The sequence below is a fragment of the Mustela putorius genome, unplaced genomic scaffold, assembly GCF_011764305.1.
Source record: "Mustela putorius furo isolate JIRA1106 unplaced genomic scaffold, ASM1176430v1.1 tig00003869_pilon_pilon_pilon, whole genome shotgun sequence".
NCBI classification, from domain to species: domain Eukaryota; kingdom Metazoa; phylum Chordata; class Mammalia; order Carnivora; family Mustelidae; genus Mustela; species Mustela putorius.
In genome coordinates this window covers 15,517,072-15,536,976 of record NW_025422021.1, presented here as the reverse complement: position 1 = coordinate 15,536,976, position 19,905 = coordinate 15,517,072, and the positions used below count along the sequence as shown (strand labels likewise).

At 38.3% G+C, this 19,905-nt stretch overlaps 1 protein-coding gene across 5 annotated transcripts in view; it reads left to right on the top strand.

The window, feature by feature from the left end:
- CSRNP3 (cysteine and serine rich nuclear protein 3) overlaps positions 1 to 19,905 on the top strand; it is a 203,036-nt gene that overhangs the window by 165,826 nt on the left and 17,305 nt on the right. For all 5 annotated transcript variants that reach the window (XM_004743988.2, XM_004743985.2, XM_004743987.3 and 2 more), the window contains one exon: positions 9,178 to 9,437. In XM_004743988.2, coding sequence (XP_004744045.1) covers positions 9,178 to 9,437 — 260 coding nt within the window. The remainder of the gene's footprint in view (positions 1 to 9,177; positions 9,438 to 19,905) is intronic.

Here is a 19,905-nt window from a genome sequence, read left to right as displayed (position 1 = left end):
GTATAATCTTTGATCGAGTGTTGCTTTCCTGAATGACTGGATCTTAGAAAAGTTTTGTTGTCTTGCGTTTGAAGATCTGGTTTTGTTTTGGTTTTTGTTATAGTTCAGTGATGTTCTGACCTGTATTATCATGATATATTAGGCTGGATGGGGCTATATTGTTGGAACAGATGAGAAACTGTGTGGGAAAATCATTGAGCAGGTGGAAAGTGCTGTTTAATTTTTCCAACAGGAAAGGCTCATGGTGGTGCTGAGAAAATGTAAAAAGCAGCAAAACAGGTTCGAAAAGCTGAAGAACAGCGAACGTCTCCTCTGTCATTGTGTGCAAATTTTAATCAAATGGCCTGCCTCATGCAGCTTTATTCTGCATTGAGATATTCCATGTCCCCCAAATATTTCTCTGATGGTGGTAATGAATTGCATTGCCCTCTCGGTTGTAAGAGTACGGGTATTCTGCTGTGGAGCCATATGGTTCCCATTTATTTTAATGTGTCTTTGACATCAGGAGAATTGCTGAGACAGCAGAGGAAAGTGCTCACGTCTTGGACTGCAGCCAGAGCTACGATTATTTATGTGGAGTAACGACTACCTTTTCCCCAGTAAGAAACAGTATGGTCTTAAGAGAGTATCCGTGTTGAGATTTTAATAAAATGAGAGTATAAGTTTATATATTTTGGAAATGGCTGTTACTCTAGTAGTAGTGAAAAGTGTTTCCTAAGTATGACGTTTTAAGGTTTAATTGCACATATGAGAAATTAAGGAAACAAGCTGGGGAGTAGGTGGTCCTTATTTTCTCACTGATAATACAGGGATACTCTTTTTATTTGGTTTAACAGCATCACCAAGATAGTCCTTTGCATATATAATGCTTTCCATCTGTGATTCTTAAGGCTTTTAACAAAGGTAATTATTCCTGGTAATATTCCTTGGAGGTAGATAAACATAATTCTGAAAATATTAATGGAAGAACTGAGAAATGCAGATGCTCACGGATGTAATCTATACAATGGACCTTAGCAATTAATAGAATTCATATTTTTAATTGATTACATTATTTAACAATTTATCATTTTCCACATCCCAGGACAGGATAATGTTTTCTCTAACTCATTAGTAATAGGACTTGCTTGACCTCAAGAAATATCCTTTAAAAATGTGAGGACAAACAAAGACCTCCATAACAATGATGGTCCATATATTCCACATGTAAATGTTAACGCCGACTGTAGAGATCTTCAAGATCCCTTGAAAAATGTTAATAGTATCTAAAGAAATGTATATAGTGTGAAAAGAGAAAAGAGATGATCTGGTCCAAATTCTGTAAAAATAGCTCTTACTGGTAACAATGTCCAATGGCTAAATGAGCATGTGGATCAGCGGAGAAAAGTTCCCCATTTCCAGTCTGCTCTGGGCAAAAGTGAGCGGAATACGGGACCTAGATTTAGCAAAACACTATCCTGGAACATTGTGTTTCAAATATTTTAGCAAGGATTTTGAACTTATAAATTTTATTTAAGTGAGAAATTAAGGAAACAAGCTGGGGAGTAGGTGGTCCTTATTTTCTCACTGATAATACAGGGATACTCTTTTTATTTGGTTTAACAGCATCACCAAGATAGTCCTTTGCATATATAATGCTTTCCATCTTAAGACAAAATGGAACCAGAAGGAAGACTGCACGCCAAACAACAAATTTCATGATACTCGTCACTGTAAATTTATGGGTGAATTGATAGAAAAGGAAAATTAGAATGAAAATCAGTAGATCATTCAGTTAATGCTATATTCCATGCATCGTCTGATCTAAATCTGTTTTTAGTTTGGCAGTTCACCATTCCCAATATGAGTCACATTCTGGTGATGGCTAGGGCACTCTGCGGTCATAGCACATTTGCAGTAGAATGTCAAATTAATGCAAGGGGGATGAGGGTCGATGTTAAGTCAATTATATATTAAGGTTTTCTACATAAAAGAGAACAAGATATCTTTTTAAAATTTTTGACCTTTTAATTGTTCAATTTCAATTTTATGAATTCAAAATAGAGTATTTATTCCTTCTATCCCAATACGTATGAAAACAAATGATTCCTCCCCATTTCCCCCTTTTTTTATTCCCAGGAATTAGGGGAATATGCAGGGAACATCTATAATAACACAGAAATGTGTACATGAAAAATAGCTAGTTCTAAAAAATGATCATTCTTTGCGAGTTAATCATTTTAATTATTTATGACATCAAAGCTGGAAGGTCAAAGTTTATACCTAGACTTAATTTTTGTATGCAACTTTCTGAATTCACATTAAAATCTTGGGTGGTAAATCTTATTTTTTTTCTTTTCTAAGCTGCTGAGAATTGCAAATAAATGATTATGCTCTTAAGGCACCCCTATACTGTCAAATCCAGCTTGCAGCATTGGAGCAGCATGGGCTGGAGCTGTCTGGAGAGGCTCAGGAGAGAGCTCGTCCCCTCTGTGCATTTCTCTCGCTTGCTTGTGTAGACGAAGCCGACAGACTGAATGGATGACGACGTGACATGCATGTTCATGATCCAAAACAAAGCTCTAGTCATCCAGCCTCAAGGGTCATCTTTTTATACTATTTCTATTTTTGCTGATTTTTTTGTTTGTTTGTTTAATTGCATGTGCAGTATTTGGACGTATCTTGGTAGAATACTTACTGCACACAGTCTTAGATGAGAAGGTTTTTGTTTTGTTTTTGGTTTGGTTTTGCAAACTGGTGATTCAAACAAAAGGGTGTCATCTTGAATTTTTTTCACTTAGAAGCTGCAGTTCACAAAAGACGTGATTAGTCTTGAGGGCAATCCGTTGTGAATATTTTCAACTTAATATTAGAATGGAAAATACGTGTAGCTAAATGATTAAAGGATCTAATCTTGCCTAAATATTATAAAACTATTCCTCCTCTACAGAAGGACTGATATCAGAAGGATGGCTGCTTCTTATGTATGTTTATCATATTTTATATGGTGCAAGTCTGTTTGCCCCTTCACCAGCACACGAGTTGTTTGGTTGGTTGAAGACGGGGGAAGAGTGACATTTAGAGCCTTGGGAGAGAGACGTGCTACAATTTTAAAAGCATTTGGAGCTATCATTCACACTGTAGGGAGCCAAATACAAACTTGGATTTACCATCACGAACATCCCTGTAAGTGGGAGCTATTTTCCCTTTATTTTTGTTTTTGAGTGCTATTTCAGAGTAAAAGGGCAATAATACAAGGGGACGGGAAAAAACCCTGATTTGCCGTCTATTTGGAGGATTCTAACATTTTCTTGCATTTATTGGTTCTGTTTCAGTTCTGATTACTTTTTAGGAAATGCAGGGCACTCTGATTCTAACATATTGGGTAGACCCCAGTATTGTCTGCCTAGTACTTGGGAGATCCTCTTCCTTTTGTTTGTGACTGTGTGTATGCATTTTATACCCTTCATTATTGAGTGTAAAATAACAAACTGAGTACACAATAATGTAGCATTGATTTAGCCATAGATAATAGATGGCTTTACATTTTAACCCTTAAGGTAATTTGGATTTTGTTCGTGGTCGGAAAGAAAATATCCCACATTAGTTTACCTTTCTCTTGCCTCTCATTCACTCATGCCCCAAGATAGTTCCTTATTATCAATCTTGTGGAGTTTGTCCCACTTGAATGATTTACTACTGCCCTAAATACCTTACTTGAGCAAAATAATGAAAGACGTGACTGCGGCAAGTATGTTCAGGAAACCTGAGGATGTAACTTAAAAGAATAAAAAGGGAGAATTAGAATGAGAAAGGATTGCTTTTAATAGGCTTCATTTTCAAAGAAACTCCTCCTCTATTTCTTGGTTGCTGGATCCATTTTCACTCCTATGGTTAAGATCTGGGACCTTGTTGTTGACACCTGATCAAGAGGGGCCAACCTGGACAATCATAGCAAGCTGGAAAGGACATGAGACTATGACCACAGGCCATTTGCAAAGACTAGGGCATATTTTGTATTAATCCTAGTAACTTTAGCCATTGGAAATTGACGTGATACCTGAGCTATGAGGCTAATTTTTATACAAAATATTTTCTGGGAAAACTGGATTTTCTATTTGTAAGCTAGGCTTCATGACTTCATAACTGATTTGATCTTGATTTGTTCTTCAAAAGGTAAGAAACAGCATGCACACTTCCAGAGCCTCTGATTAATTTGGTGTGTATGTTTTAAAAAACAAGAGTTTTTATTGCCCAGGATTTACCAGATAAACAAGTTAATTTCAGTAATTTCACTTTGCTTAGACCAAATTTCCCCCAAATAAATGACAAATACACTCAAAATTTGGACTTAAAGATCATCTGGCATTTTCCTTCTGAGCGCAGTACATAGGAGAGAGAAGTTTATTATTGACTTGAGACCCCCCATGGTAGAATTAATATTGTCCATAATTTGCCCCTTGCTCGACATCAGACTGGACCACAAAATCTCAACCACCATGTACCAAATTTAGTGCCAAAAAAAATAGCTCTGTTTACTGCTCTCTGCCTGTCAGGCTATGCCAGTGCTTTGCTGATAGTTGTTGACACTAAAAAGAACAAGTGCCTTGAGAGGGTCACTGGCTTGCTGCTCAAGCATTATTAGCTCCGGAGTGCTGCACTATGGTGGCATCAATGGTCTAAGATCTGGTCTTCAATTTTACGGGCCCAGAGACAGGATGGTCTCTTGCCTGCAGAGAAGGCAGTCTCAGATGTAATGACACATACTAACCACACTCAGAAATGACTGACTTATACATCTGAACAAATCTGATTATTTTCAGCAAGAGATAAAATTAATGAGTCAACTGAATAGTCTTGTTGATCTGAGGATATATTCCAATTTGTATGAACAGGTTGGTCGATGAGTGTGGAAGGGGAACAGAGTCAGATGAATTTTCTTAGAGCTTAATTTGATTGTCCCATCAAAGCATTGGCGTCCCAGAATGGTCTTGGAAACATGTGCCCAACTTTGAGTTTTGGCTTCCATTTCTAATCCACTCTGTTCGTGAACTCTTGATGTAATTTATGGCACAGATTATTTTATTTTATCTACTTACGTTCTTATCCTGGCATTGTGAATTAGGCAATTTCTGAGTTCTCTTCCCCATTCACTTCTAAAGCATTATTTTAGGAAGGCTATATTCTGCAGATAACTAACATCAGTCACTCCGTGCTCTTTATTCCTTTAGTTTACCAAGATTGATCTTGTCGCCATAATATGTGATCATTTTACAGTAGCACCAGTGTACCCTGGTGGGAACCATAATGGTGTTCTCAGGATCTGTGTCCTGGGCAGTATACATAGTGCCGTGGCATTTAGACACTTCTGCTTCAGAGTGGTAACTGTGAAAGGCATAAAAGAAATTGGGATGAAAGACACGAAAAAAAAAAATCCAGTATCATGTATGAAAACAGACTAATTATTTTTCAAAGAAGTAGTGAAAGACACCTTCACCCCTTTTCTACTTGCTCTTGACCTCACAGTGGTAAAGTAAATTCTGAACTCTGTAGAGACACAAAGTAGAGTTCAATCCCTCTGCAAATGGCACAAGTTACAAGGTAGGCATATGAGGGAGGTTTCAGATTCCCTAAGGCAGATGTGCTGAGTGAATCTGGCCTGTTTTTCCCAGGCTTGAGGAACACAGACTCTTTTTTATGACTTCATTTTGTGATGTTAGTCAAATTGGGGCCTGGAGGCAGGAGATAGCCCATAAAGGCCCATTCTAGTTCTCCAATTCAATCATCAGAAGAGAGTCGTGGGTGGCTCCTATATTCAGAAAAGCCACATTTAAAATATCTCCCACAAGGCCGATCTTATAGTATTTCAAAGCTTTCCTTTTAAATATATTCCATAGGCATTTCGGTCATTGTTTTTATGGTGCTATTTATAATATGCAAATTCTAGGACAAGGATAAGCACAGGTTTGAATTCTAAACCGTGGTGGATAGGAACGGATACCAATCCAACCCTAACACACTTTGACCATGTTAGCAATGCCAAGAGCCCAGGGGAAGGGACTCCACAGTCTGCCACTATTGTTATCCTCAGAGCCTTAGAAAACTGTCTCTAAACTATGTCTTTTTGGGAAAAGGTAATCTGGCTTTTGGGAAGTGGTAGATTCATATCACAATAGATTCAACCAGAAGGTTGAAGAGTTCTTCTAATCTAAAAGTACAGGTACAAATCTAAATACATGTTAAAAAGAAAATTTGTCTAGACTACCATGAATTACCTAAAAAATAAGTAATAAGGTCATTCATGAGAGATTTTTATAATAATTATTTTAAATGAGTTCATTAAAGTCTTTTTTTTTTTTTTAAATCTGTAAAGTCATGGCCTTGAAAGGTAATGTCGTAAGGGCATCATTCTATGATATAAAGAGTGAAAAAGGTTGAAGGTTATCACCCCAAACCAGAGGCTCTCGCCTGCCGTAAGGTAGTGACAGATGAGACTCTCAGATAGGATGGCAAGTTACTAGACAGGTTGTTGAATTTTTCCTTCGACGGTAATCTTTTACATTTTGACAAATTCTTCCCTGTTTTGAGATGATTTAAACATACCGTTATGAAGCAGTTCAGAGCTTTTAAATCAAAGTTGAAAATTGTCTCTGCTGCCAGGAGTACAAGTATGTGCAGTGAACATATACATAAATAAAATGGGAAAGTTGTGTACACGTTTGAAAGCCTTTGCTTTCTGGCAGTCTCCTCTGGAGAAGTGAAAGAGTAGAGAAGAGAAGTTGGGAAAATGAAATTCTTGCCCAAATGTCATATTTCGCTTAACTCTGTAAACTTCTGAATCTGTTCGTTCTGTCTGCCTTTCTCATTCCTGGAAATGGAGGCTCCATGGGGGCAGGAATTTCCATCTGCTTTTTTCACTGATATATCCAGTCATCTGGAAGGTGCTTGGCGCATGGTAGGCCCTTGGTTTATAGTTATTGAATTAACCAATTCATGCAATGAGATGAATCATAACAGCCTCTCTGTTTTTGGTTGGAAGGCTTCGTGAGGTGGGGTGGGTGGCATAGGAGATAAAGGAACTTGAACCTCTTTGGAAGAAGAGTCTTATATAAATTCAAAGTGATACTGTCGTCCCTTTACTCTCAGTGCTTAGAAAGCCTTATACAGCCTTCTAAATCAAAATCCTCTTTGAAGGCAGCTGCAGCTGACATCTACCAGAAGTAGTATGACACCCAGTCTCAGCCTTGTTCAACTCCCTTAGGGTGGCTTCAGCTGTCTGTGTGACATGGTGGTTAAGAGCCTGGACCCTGGAATGATGAATCCCAGCTTCAAGACTGGTTTCATGACTTTGACAATGTCATTTAACCTTTAGTGACTTGGTTTCCTCAGCTAGAGACATGGTTAATACCAACCCAAGGAGATGTCAGGATAAATGAGATAGTTCATGTAAGATTCTTTGCATGTATGTATAGCACTTGGGAAGCACGCCATAAATGTTAGCTTATAATTACTTGTTACTATCCAAGGATTTTTCCTCAATTTATTGTTTCTGTCTAATTTTCTACTTGAACATGCATATAGTTTAGAAACAAAGTACCAATAACTCAGTGGCTTAGCACGACAGAAATTTCTTGTCCCGCTGTTCTAGAGACTAGATTGAAATCAACATGTTAGCAGAACCATGCTCTCTCAGAATGCTGTAGCTTTCCTGGCATTTCCAGCTTCTGGTAGCCCTAGGCATCCCTTAGCTTTCAGCAGCACACTCCCAATCTCTGTGTCCATCTTCACATGGACTTCTCCCTTTGTCTCTTTATGTCATCCCTCCGTGCATGTGTGTTTACATTTTCCCTTTTTATATGGACACCAGTTGTACTGGACTAACACCCACCCTAATGACCTCATCTAGACTTGATCACTTATATAAGGACCTCATTCCCTAATAAGGTTACATCCTGCGGTATTGAAGGTTAGAACTTCAACATACTGGTAGAGTGGGGGGCGGGGAATGACATATATAAGAGCATAGTTCTGTATTTTACTCCTCAATTCAGTGAACTTTTCCTTCCCTAGTGGAGAAGCATCATATAATATGGCACCACACTATGGGCTTTTAGGTTTAAGTTTAACTTTATCACTGAGTATCTGCATTGCAAAAACTCGCTGAAATTCTGCAAGTCTGGCCTACTTCATAAAATAGAAGGACTGCATTAGATGATGTCTAGCATGCCTTCCAACTCCAGAAAGGTCATGTTTATGTGTGTCTCTCTTTTCCTCACTACAGTGTGTATATCAGATTTCCATGATGTTCAATGCATCTTACTGTCCCTGTAACTAATAATAAAGGTTCTGATATATTTCATGATCATCTTCAATTGTCTTAGTGTGTACTCGTAATAAAATCTCGCTGTCTGTAATGCTATTTAAGTGTGGTTCTTATCAAATGAAAGCTTTGTTAGATTTAGGTTGTAAAAATGTCTTAATAGGGCCACTGAGCCTTTTTTGTGAGTTTGTATTCCTTTTTTAAATTTTCTAAAATTTCTAAATAGACACTTTTCTATGCCAAGTGCCCTCGATATAAAAATAAGATCCAGAACATAAGAGTCTGTAGTGCGTCTTTTCTGATTAGAGCATGATGCAACTCATATGAAAACCATAAAACCAAAACTTAAGATGTTAAGGAAATAAAATTAAATTCTGCCACTGATTCATAGACTACTGGCAACTTTCCTGAAAGTTTGCTCAGATAGCCATTATAGAAGACTTAGAAGTCTACTCCACTACAGCTAGAAGAAAAAAAAATTTTTTTTAGAAGATTTTATTTATTTATTTGACACAGAGAGAGAGATCACAAGCAGGCAGAGGGGCAGGCAGAGCGAGAGGGGGAAGCAGGCTCCCTGCTGAGCAGAGAGCCCAATATTTCAAGCCAGGGTTCTGGCTTGATCCCAGGACCCTGAGACTATGACCTGAGCCAAAGGCAGAGGCTCGACCCACTGAGCCACCCAGGCACCCCTAGCTAGAAGAAAATTTAAGAAAGGAAATAGAAATCGGTGCCTGCTCTCAGATATAACATTTTTAATGTCTCCTAGCCAAAAAGGGTTGACCATAGATTTAATATCATCAAATGGTACTTTTTAATTCTCCACCTCATCTGAAAAATGCTGCCCTGGGTGTTCGCTGAATTGTTCCTTTCTCTTTCAGCTTCCTCCATCCTCAAAAGAGAGAAGCGGCTAAGGACTAAGAATGTGCATTTTAGTTGTGTCACCGTGTACTACTTCACCAGGAGGCAAGGCTTCACGAGCGTGCCCAGTCAAGGGGGCAGCACCTTGGGCATGTCCAGCCGTCATAACAGCGTGCGCCAGTACACTCTTGGTGAATTTGCAAGAGAACAAGAGAGGCTCCACCGGGAGATGCTGAGAGAACACCTCAGGGAGGAAAAGCTGAACTCTTTAAAACTAAAGGTAAAAAAATATATATATATATATATATATATATATATATATATTTATTATTATTATTTTTTTGCAAAACCTCATATCCTTACCTTAATTTGGTTGAATTAACCATTTTCATACTTGTATTCATAGTCCAAACTGGATATTTTACACAACAGACCACCTGCTGAGGCTTTTTTTTTTCTTTTAAGCAAAGATAGCAAAGTGTCTTCACTGAAAGCAAGGTGGAAAACCTGACACCATTTGTTTATTCATTCCATAAATATTAGTTGTTAAGTACTATCACATTGTAGACCCTATGCTTGGGCTGGGCTAACTGGAATCAAAAATAGATGTGGATGTGGTCCCTTCTCTCCTAGAACTTTCTTAGTAGTAGGAAAGAAAAATATCCATCATGTAGACAAAATCAAATCATAGCTTCATTAAGTGCTATAAAGGAGAGTTGCGAGGGGTTATGAAAGTATGTAACCGAGAATTGGTATGGTTCAGAGGTCAAGGCGGGTTTCTTTAAGGAAGTGACAACTGAACTGAAATCTGAACAACTAACTAGGCCAAAGGGTTGGCCAGAGGGGCTCAGGCAGCTGCAAGAGCCAAACTGCTTTGTGCTGTAGCAAGCACAGTGAGCACTCAAAGTCTAGGGGGGCTGGAACAGGGACAGAAAGAATAGGTTATTCATAAAGTAGATTATTCATGAAGGAGGCAAGACGGGGCTTTGTAGACCATGTTAAGGCATTTTTTTTTTCCCCCTCTTCATCCTCAGAGCATCAAAAGTCATCCAAGAGTTTTGAGCTTGGGGTCCGGGTAGTAGAATCACATGATCAGGTTCATGGTATGATGCAAAGATAATTTGGGGGTAAGGGCTGCCATGCTGGTGGGAGACATACAAGGTCAGACCAGTTACGAAGTTATCACAGCAGTCCAGGAGAGAGATGATGGGAAGTTAGACAGACCTGTGGCAGGGGAGATGAAGAGAAATGGACAGAAGGAGAAGTGTAGGAAGTAAAATTGAATAGTTCCTGATGACAGGCTGGATTTGAAAGGAAAGGAAGGGTCTGGTTAAGAATGAGTCCTAAGTTTCTGGCTTACAAAACTGAACAGGTTGTGGGTAATAGTGCTTTTCTCTTTGAGGAGGATATGGCAAGGAACCCAGGAAGAGGAGTGGGTTAGGGCTGGGACTGGAAGGGAAGGGATAGCTAATGAGATTATTTTTGGACATCACTGATTGGGAGAGGATTTTGACTTACTAAAGAGATGTGGAGGAGGTGTCCAGGCCGCATTAGAGATTAAGTGGAGAGAAACACAGCTCAGAAAACATCTTTCATCCAGCAAAGACGATCTTTAAATATGTACTGATCCATCGACCTCTCAATATATAGGAAACGCTCTCTCATCATTAGCTAATGACAAAGGAAATGCTTTTTAGGTTGTCCATGATACTGAACATAGGGAGCCTCTTATTAAATAGGTAAAGCACCAATAAGCTTGGGAACTTCAGTTCCCAGTACAAAGTCAGGCAGCGGAGGTGTGCTGTGTGTTTTAAAGTACCTTGTTTTTATGTATTTTGCAATTTATCTATCTGCCTTTTCCCCAACTATGTAAGAAGGCAGTTGCTTAAATTAAGCTGGGAGCAACCTAGCCTAGAACATGTCTCATATTTCCTTTGGTGATATTTTTGGCAAATTTCGTTGGAAGTCTCCTAAGATTTTTTTTTGGTAGTAATCCATTATTATTGTTGTGTTTCATGATTGCTTTGCCTATCGCTTGATTTAATAATAATTCTTAGATTTGCTTCTGAAATCCACCCTCTGCCTTTCTAACCCACTGTAAAACAATTCTATGCCCACTCCAAGAACAGAGTCATGCTCCAAACTCAATATTGGCAAAACAATAGTAAGGGCTGTCATTCATTAAGTGATTTTTATTTGCCAGGCATTCTGTAAACTTTATTCAATTTAATCTTAACAAAGACCCAGTGGGATAGGTAAATTATGAGACCATGTGTGCTAAAGAAAAAGCAGCACAGTGATGTTAAACACTGACTCATTCCATAGAAAACTGATTCTATTATCCTTTTACTTCCTATTCTAAAATTAATTGATTATCCCTCCTAGGCATTGGGAAGGACAATCTCTGTACCTATAGGGAGTCGTACCTTTCTGGAGTTTGGTACTGTGTGCAGTGGTTTTTAACAGCTGGGAGACTATAATTATATCTGAGAGCCAGAAGATTTATCGTGGTGAACTTTGAGGCACATTATACATGTGATGAACATTAGGAACAGCCACACACCTACAGGAACCTTCTATAGGAGGCAGACATATATTCTGATACTGTAATTTTTATTCAGCTACTTTTGTGCATTTTCTTTAATAAGCTGAAAAAGAAAAGAAGAAGCAGAAAAACAAAGCATTCTCCTATTGATTCATCCTTTTTTTTTTTTTTTTTTTTTTTTATTGTGCTTCGTGTTGGAAGTTGGAGAGGCAGTCATTCGAGTGGGTGTCATGGCTTGGTTTGTCACTGATAAGTGACAACATGCAACTTTCCCTTTTGGTGAAGATATAAACAGAAGACATTTGGATATCATTGCTCCTTTCAAATGAATACCAAGCAAAAACATAATGGGATTCTAAGGTGATCTGATCTTAGCCTCTCTGTACTGGAAATATTTAGAAACTCAGAAATATGTCACACGAACCTAATTAAAGAATCATAGCAATGTGGACTAGTTTGCTAAAAAAAAAAAAATCTGAGAAGACTGAATGAAGAAACAGTTGTATATTTTAATTATAATTCCTCTAGTATATTAACTTTTATGATTTTTAAAATATCATTGGCTATACTTGTCTAAGGTTTAGCTATCCAAAAATCTGAAATTAGCTATCCAAAAACATTAGCTATCCAAAAATAATCACTCAGATACTTGAAATTTCACTTTTAATGTAACATTTATCTTGAAATATTAATATCTCTGGAGTAAGTAATAAAATAAATGTAGTTAGATTGATTCCATTATTTTGATTGGGGCCAGAGGAGGGTCACTGGCACAGAAAGGAGTCAAAAGAGGAAAACAAGGAGTGTTACAAACTTCATTTTGGCTTTGACTGGAGGAGGTCCTCTGTGAGTGGTAGTGAACTATCTATTGAGTAAGAAGAGAGAAGGTAGCATCTGTCAAGACACTTTCAAAAGCCCTCCCCATGGATATCATATACAACACCACAGGAAACTCATTGGCCATGGAACCTAGTAGTTTCCTTTTTCCTAGAAATTTCTCTTTCCACTTGCAGCTCCAAGTCATTCCATGGTGTTTCTCTAGGTTCCAAATAGAGAACTTGCTTATGCAATGGCACCCTTTCTGATGGGGCCTTCCTAGTGAAAGATTAGTAAACAGAAACATACACTACCCTCTTCCTGATGTTCCCTTATGATAAATATTTTGGAAACAAAAAAGAATAGGAATTTAGTTTCTTATTGTAGAATAGGAATTTAGTTTCTTATTGTAAAATTGCTTCTTATTGAGTAATCTGCCTCTTAATCAAATTATGAGTTAGACACATTGGAAAGTAGTACATACAATTAGATGTGTAGAAGAAGTTTAATTCGATTTGGGGGTTCAGGCGTCCTTTTTGTTGGTGGATTTGGTGTTCCAAACTTTGTCAAAAAAAAAAAAACAATCAATAGAGAAAGCTAAATGAATAAAATGCTTGTTCCTAGAAGAAATAGCTAGCTTTAGATTTCTGAATTACAGAGAATAGTCCGTTTTCCCTGTCAAGCCCATTCAAACATGTCATACTCTTCACAGTAATCAAGGCAGTCATCTTAATACTATACTCTTTTCCAAATTAAGTGCTTAGATTTCATCATCTGCACCACATTGTTGAACAATTACATTAGGCTTTATTCCCATTTCACATATATCTGTAAAACGCATTAGGCAGCCATTTATGTTCAAAAGAACCTTGGCATTTCAGTTGCCTCTGGGTTATATCTCACTGGCTTCTACTACCTTGTTCTAGGAAATTTAATTTAGCTTTCACAGCTTTGACGGGCTCTCCATCTCAACGTTTTTTCAACCTTGATTGTTCTTTTTATTCTTTCTGAGATCAAGGGTCTGTCTCCACTCTGGCACCATTTACAATTACTTCCCAGAGTTATACAGTTTTCCCAATTTTTCAGTCATGAATGTGTTTCTTGAGTGATGCTTGGTTGTTTGCTCTCTGTCCTCATAAAACAAGAGTTGCCAAGTGGTAACTCTTCCTTTAATGATCAACCTTTTAAAAAATCTCTATCTAAATTTTCTTCACCTGAAGTCTTATGTTTATGGTCATGCTTTATTCACTTAGTGACTCACCCGTGGGACGTAAGTCTCCACCCTCACCTCCTGCCCTGTTCCTTATATCCCTTCAACAGTCGTGTGATTTACTAACCTCTAGGTGACTATCCCAAATGCTCTAGAAGATATAAAGGATTGAGGGTTTGTGAGATGGTTGACACAGGCTGTTATCTCAAATCTATAGTTTCCAAACTTTGGGAATGTGTCTTTTAACTATTTTGTCACACTATAGTTCTTTATTAGATGGGTCAGAGTCTAGGGGTCATGGTATTTTTTTAACCCCATTTATCCCAACAGAACTTTTCTGTTAGACTCTGGAGAGATTGCTCAAAAACATGGTGAGTGCAAGTGCTTCTGGAAAGTATCTCTAAATGGAGTCCTGCTCCAAAGCCAAATGAAAAATTTTTATATTTGCCAAATACTTGTCATGACATCTGCACAACCCGTTTTGACAAGCATAGAAAAAAGACACCTAACTGTAGTGATGGAGACTAAGAGACCGTGCTTTAGCCCTAGGGCAAATGCAATACAATTAAGAATATGTTCTTTCAAAATACTGCTGGTATTTTAATTGTAATGGAACAATTAAACATGTATAACCAAACATTTACATTCTTCCTATGCAATATACTTTGATCCTCTGGTTTCAGAGAAGTTGATTGAACTAATTCTCCTGATTAAACTAGAGAGTGCATCAACTCATAAAAGTTGCTCACTAAGGTATATTGTGCATGTATCTTCTCAATGGTAGCTTGAAATCAGCCATGATGAAACTATTTACATCATGGAACTTGACAAACACAACAGATTAGAAGCCCCCCCCCCCTTTTTTTTTCGGAGACACCATTGTTAAATATTTACCGGCACATTGTTGGATTCATTTGGCTTAACAACCACCAATAAAAGAAGCAGTGCTGGTCTAAACCAGAGGGAAGATAACAGAATATATGATAGTTTATATGTCTTATATGTTGATATTATCATCCTTTCTGGTGACTTTGGTGGTGGTACACAAGCCACAGACACATTATAAATTCAGGTTGTTAAAATTCTTACAGGTTGACAAAACAAGCAAATCTGCCTGGTTCTTGGAGGGTATAATTAAATCGGTTCCAATTTGCCATCTGCAATTAACAACTAATGAACAGAGAGTGATACTATAAGATTTGACAGAATAGCAAAAGAATATGAATATTTTTCTTTATTTTGCCAGAGAATTAGTGACTAGATTGTCTATCCAACTCATAGCACAAAACCATGTCCCATACAAAGCCATTTACTGCACATCCTTGATGACCCAGAGCACATTGCTTTTTGAGAGAGCCAATTCTATTTAGCCAGCTCTAATTGTTAGAAATTTCTTCTTTACATTGACCAGAATGTTGCCATCTATTCCTAACTTTCAACCCTAATTCTGCCCTCTAGGCACACAGAATAAAACCTGCCCCTGTTCTCCAAACTCCCAAGTGTTTGAAAACAATGGTGATGGCTATGCCAATATTTGACAAGTGGGTTATGTGGGCTCCATATGTTTTTTTCTGTAGGATTAGACATTCTCAGTTCTTCCCATTAATCCTCCTAAGGCATGGTTTTCTGACATTTTTCACTCCTGTTACATTCCTCTGGATATAGTGGCATTTATTGATGTCTACCTCAAAATGTGGTATTTGATCTGGACATTGTACTCCAGATGGGACCTTTCCAGTATATAGGAATGTGTTACATTATTGCCTCCCAGATTGTGGATGCTCTATCCCTGAGTATACACTAAAGATACAGTAGCTTTTTGGAACTTGATCATTTTGTGTGTTCATATTAACTAAGTAAAAGTAGGTAAAAGAGCAACAACAAAAAGCAAGCAAGCAGGGGTACCTGGATGGCTCAGTGGATTAAGCCTCTGCCTTCGGCTCAGGTCACGATCCCAGAGTCCTGGAATGGAGCCCCGTGTTGGGCTTTCTGCTTGGCAGGGAGCCTGCTTCCCTCTCTGTCTGCCTGCCTCTCTGCTTACTTATAATCTCTCTCTCTGTCAAATAAATAAATAAAATCTTTAAAAAAAAGATAAAAGCAAGCAAACAAACAAAGTCCAGGTAAATCGGGTCAGCATCATCACACATCTTAAATCTTTATACATCTCCAGGCAAGAATCCTGTTTAGTGCTGGACAGGACACACAGAGAGTGATCAATAAAATCTGTTCTTTAATTTGAATAAACCTGATCTTGTCATCCTCAGATATGATAGGCCCATCCTTTAGTCTTCATCCAAGATTAAAAACTGTAGTTAACAAGACAGGGTCAAATTTGGGGTATCCTCTCAGAGCAGTGATCCTGAAGAGGAAAAGAGGACTCTCCCCTTCATCATCCCACCATGACCTCTGATGAGACTTGTTGGCGTATGTGCCACACCCTGCTTCCCAATCTCCCCAGTGGTGAGAAAGAACTGATCATTCCTGTTATTCCCTGTTATTAGAGACATTTTCAATTCTTCAAATAACTAAACATTCAAGTATCCAACCATACTTATTAATCAGTTTGCATTCTCCCCTTTTATGTAAAGAGCATGAAAACTTTTGCCTGAGAATCACAGGATTAGATCAGTGGTTTTCTAGGTATGTTCCATGATGTCAGGGCTCTATACCTTATTCCTGCTTTTGTCTATTGTATAGTTTGAGGTTCTGCATGGAGCTTAATTTGACAAATGGACACTGTACTCCAGATGGGACCTTTCCAGTATATAGGAATGTGTTACATTACCCCCTCCCAGGTTGTGGACATAACTCCAGTGAACTCATACATAACTCCAGTAGTCACTCAGACATAACTCAGATATAACTCCAGTAGTCACTGCTCTCTTTCTTCAAATATACAGAGGCGATCTGTTTAAATAATTCTAGAGTATTACCTAGAATTAGTTTTTCTTTTTAAACAATTCACTCCCATTTTTTAAAACTTTTTAAAAAGATTTTATTTATTTATTTGACAGAGAGTGAGAGAGGGAACACAAGCAGGGGGAGTGGGAGAGGGAGAAGCAGGCTTCCCGCTGAGCAAGGAGCCTAACATGGGGCCTGATTGCAGGACTCTGGAATCATGACCTGAGCTGAAGGCAGACGCCCACCCGACTAAGCCACCCAGGTGTCCTATTCACTCCCATTTTGATCAGCTTTTGATTCCTTTCCCCATAGGACTTCATACCTATTAGACTGACCAACCATAGCTTCAAGCTTTTTCATTGCTCGACAGCACGAATGGCCTGGACCTGGGGATTCTTATAGAAAACAGCTGAGAACTATCTCACTGTCTCCTACCTCTTTTTTATATGTTAAATCCTTACTAATATATCTTTTCTCCCGTTTCTGGTTTGAAGGTTTTCTCCTTGAGAGAGCCTGTGGAATCAGAAGAGGAACGAAATAACTCTTCTTCTTGTCTTTGTCTCTAGCCTTCCATTTCACTTGTCTATCATTTCCTCCTCCCTGCTGCTTCTATAACTTACATACATATTTCGTTGCTCTTCCCACACTATACCACATTTATCACACGGTTATCTGTCCACCAGGCTGGAAGCCCTTTAGATGCCAGAACTGTCACAGATCTGTAAATTCTGACACTAGGTACAATGGCAGCAATATGGTGATTAAGCATGCATTCGTTCACTCACTCATTTGTTCAAAAATATGTGTTAATCAATTACTGTCGGACTGTGGTTAACAAAGGGCTGGGGAGGGCGCCTGGGTGGCTCAGTGGGTTAAGACTCTGCCTTCGGCTCAGGTCATGTTCTCAGGGTCCTGAGATCGAGTCCCGCATTGGGCTCTCTGCTCCACGGGGAGCCTGCTTCCTCCTCTCTCTCTGCCTGCCTCTCTGCCTGCTTGTGATCTCTGTCAAATAAATAAAATCTTTAAAAAAAAAAAAAACCCACAAAGGGCTGGGGACACAGTATCAGACTTAGTCTCTGTTCTCAATGCATGCACATTATGTTGGGGGATATACGTGAAGCTAATCACCAAAAATAGTATATTATTACAAAATTAGACAGCATACTGTGCAGGCCAGGGAACATGAGTTGGAAGTTGGCTGCGAAAGTTCAACAATAGTAGCTATCACTTGGACCAGCTTCTTCTGCTGCCATGTCCATTAGAAAGTCCTCCATCACATGCTCACAAAATGGGTGCCCAGAGAAATGTCATTAATCTTCAGCTAGCTTCCTCTTGTCTTCTGTTCTGAGCTCTACTCCTCTGTGTCTGAATCATATTTTTCATTTCTGAATGAGCTAAGTCTAAGGACGCTTATATTGCTCTTCTGTCTGCTACAACATAGCACTGGGATCAGTGCTTGGAGTGTGGCTGCAACCATATCCTTTTTTTCCTTCTGTATAGAATTCTCCTGTTCCCCTAAGAATTCTTACTCTAAACTGCTCTCAAGAGCCTGGCTTTAGCTCTGAGGTCAAATAGACCTGAGTTTGATTCTCAGTACAAGCATTAGTGAGACTTTGGCAAATTATCTTCTCAAGGCTCCCATTTTCTCAACTATTAAAAATTTTTTTCATAAGATTCTTGTATAAATTGGATGAGATAATTTATATAAAGCATAGAGCCTAGTTACTGGTTTTCAGTATATGGTAGCTTGGGTCATTCTCAACATCATTATCATCACTGTAATAGGCAGTAATCTGTGTTTGTGGAATTGAATTATTTTCACATTCTTATTTCTTTCCACTATCATCTTTACATGTGCTAATAACTCTTTAATAACCAGGAGACTTTATTACTAAGAATACCTTTTAGCTGCTGAAAGGGAGTGGTTTTATTTTGGGGTTTTTTTTTTTCTTGTTTTTAGCATTTTAGTCAATCCACATTTTCAGTAGTGTTTCCCTCTCCATAATCGCTTTGCAATGAAATAGGTCTTTCAAGTAATTAATTCATTCAAAATTTCATTTCATTGGAATTTATGGAATTCATCTCTACATGACATGGGAAAAAAAAGAGGGGGGGTGGCAGGGGAGTGAATGCTGACTTTCAAATTTGAGCCTCTCTTGCTTTGTACGTGACCTAAAGCAGTCTGAGAATCATTCCACTCCTCCTGACAGTAATGTATCCCAACCTTCAGGTGTATTTAGCTGGGCAAAGGTTTTACTCTATTGGGCTTATGAGATATTTGTTCATACTTTTTGGTACAAATCAAATAGATTTACAAAATTAAGATATTCAAATTCTATGTAAAGAAAGTTATAGTCCTTATAATTATAGAATGAGTCTGGGCAAGTTTATATAGTGACTCAAGAACCAAGTTTTATCTTAATTATCATTCTGGAACAAAGCAAGTACACACACACACATACACACACACACATACTCTAGAGTCTTTGACCTTGATATCCCTCTAATATATAAATAAATGCACACACATGTAGGATAAAGATCAAAAGATCTTTAGATGATAAAGATCATCTAAAGATCAAAAATCAAATCACGAGTTAGGTCATTCTTATCACCTCTAAAGTGACTAAAGCAGGGGAACAGAGGAGCTACTCTCTAGAGGCCTATAATTTATTTACTTTTTGTTCTTTGCTTATGGACCAAGACAGGAAGTGGTCCTGTGTAAATCCCATCATCTGACTAATTCGTAGGCCATTAAAAACACCATGCTTGTTCCATCTCAGGCCTTTGAACTATATTCTTGCTGAGTGTGGAATGGCTTTTCCTCCAGTTGGTCATCTCACTACGACTCCATCTTCAGAGTTAAGCTTAGATGTGGAAGTTTTCCCTTCTCACCCCACCGGCAACCCCTCACTAGGTGCCCTGTGTTCATTCGCAGCTAGAAAATCCCTATGAACTGGATTAAAATTACTAGATTACTCATCTCTTTCCTCCAACCCATTGAGATCAACACCTGCATCTTGTGCTCTGACATAGCTAATGCTTACACACTAAGTAAGCACAAAGACTATTCAATATACTTTAATATATAAAAGTATATATATAAGTGTATATATAGTGTATATTTTATGTAAGTGTATATATGTAATACCGTGGCAATTAAGAGCGCAAGCTGTGGAGTCAAATATCTAAGTTTGTGACTTGCTGCCCACTCTTTTTCTTGTGACCTTGGACAGTTATTTAGCACCCTGTGCCTCAGTTTCCTCATCAGCTAAG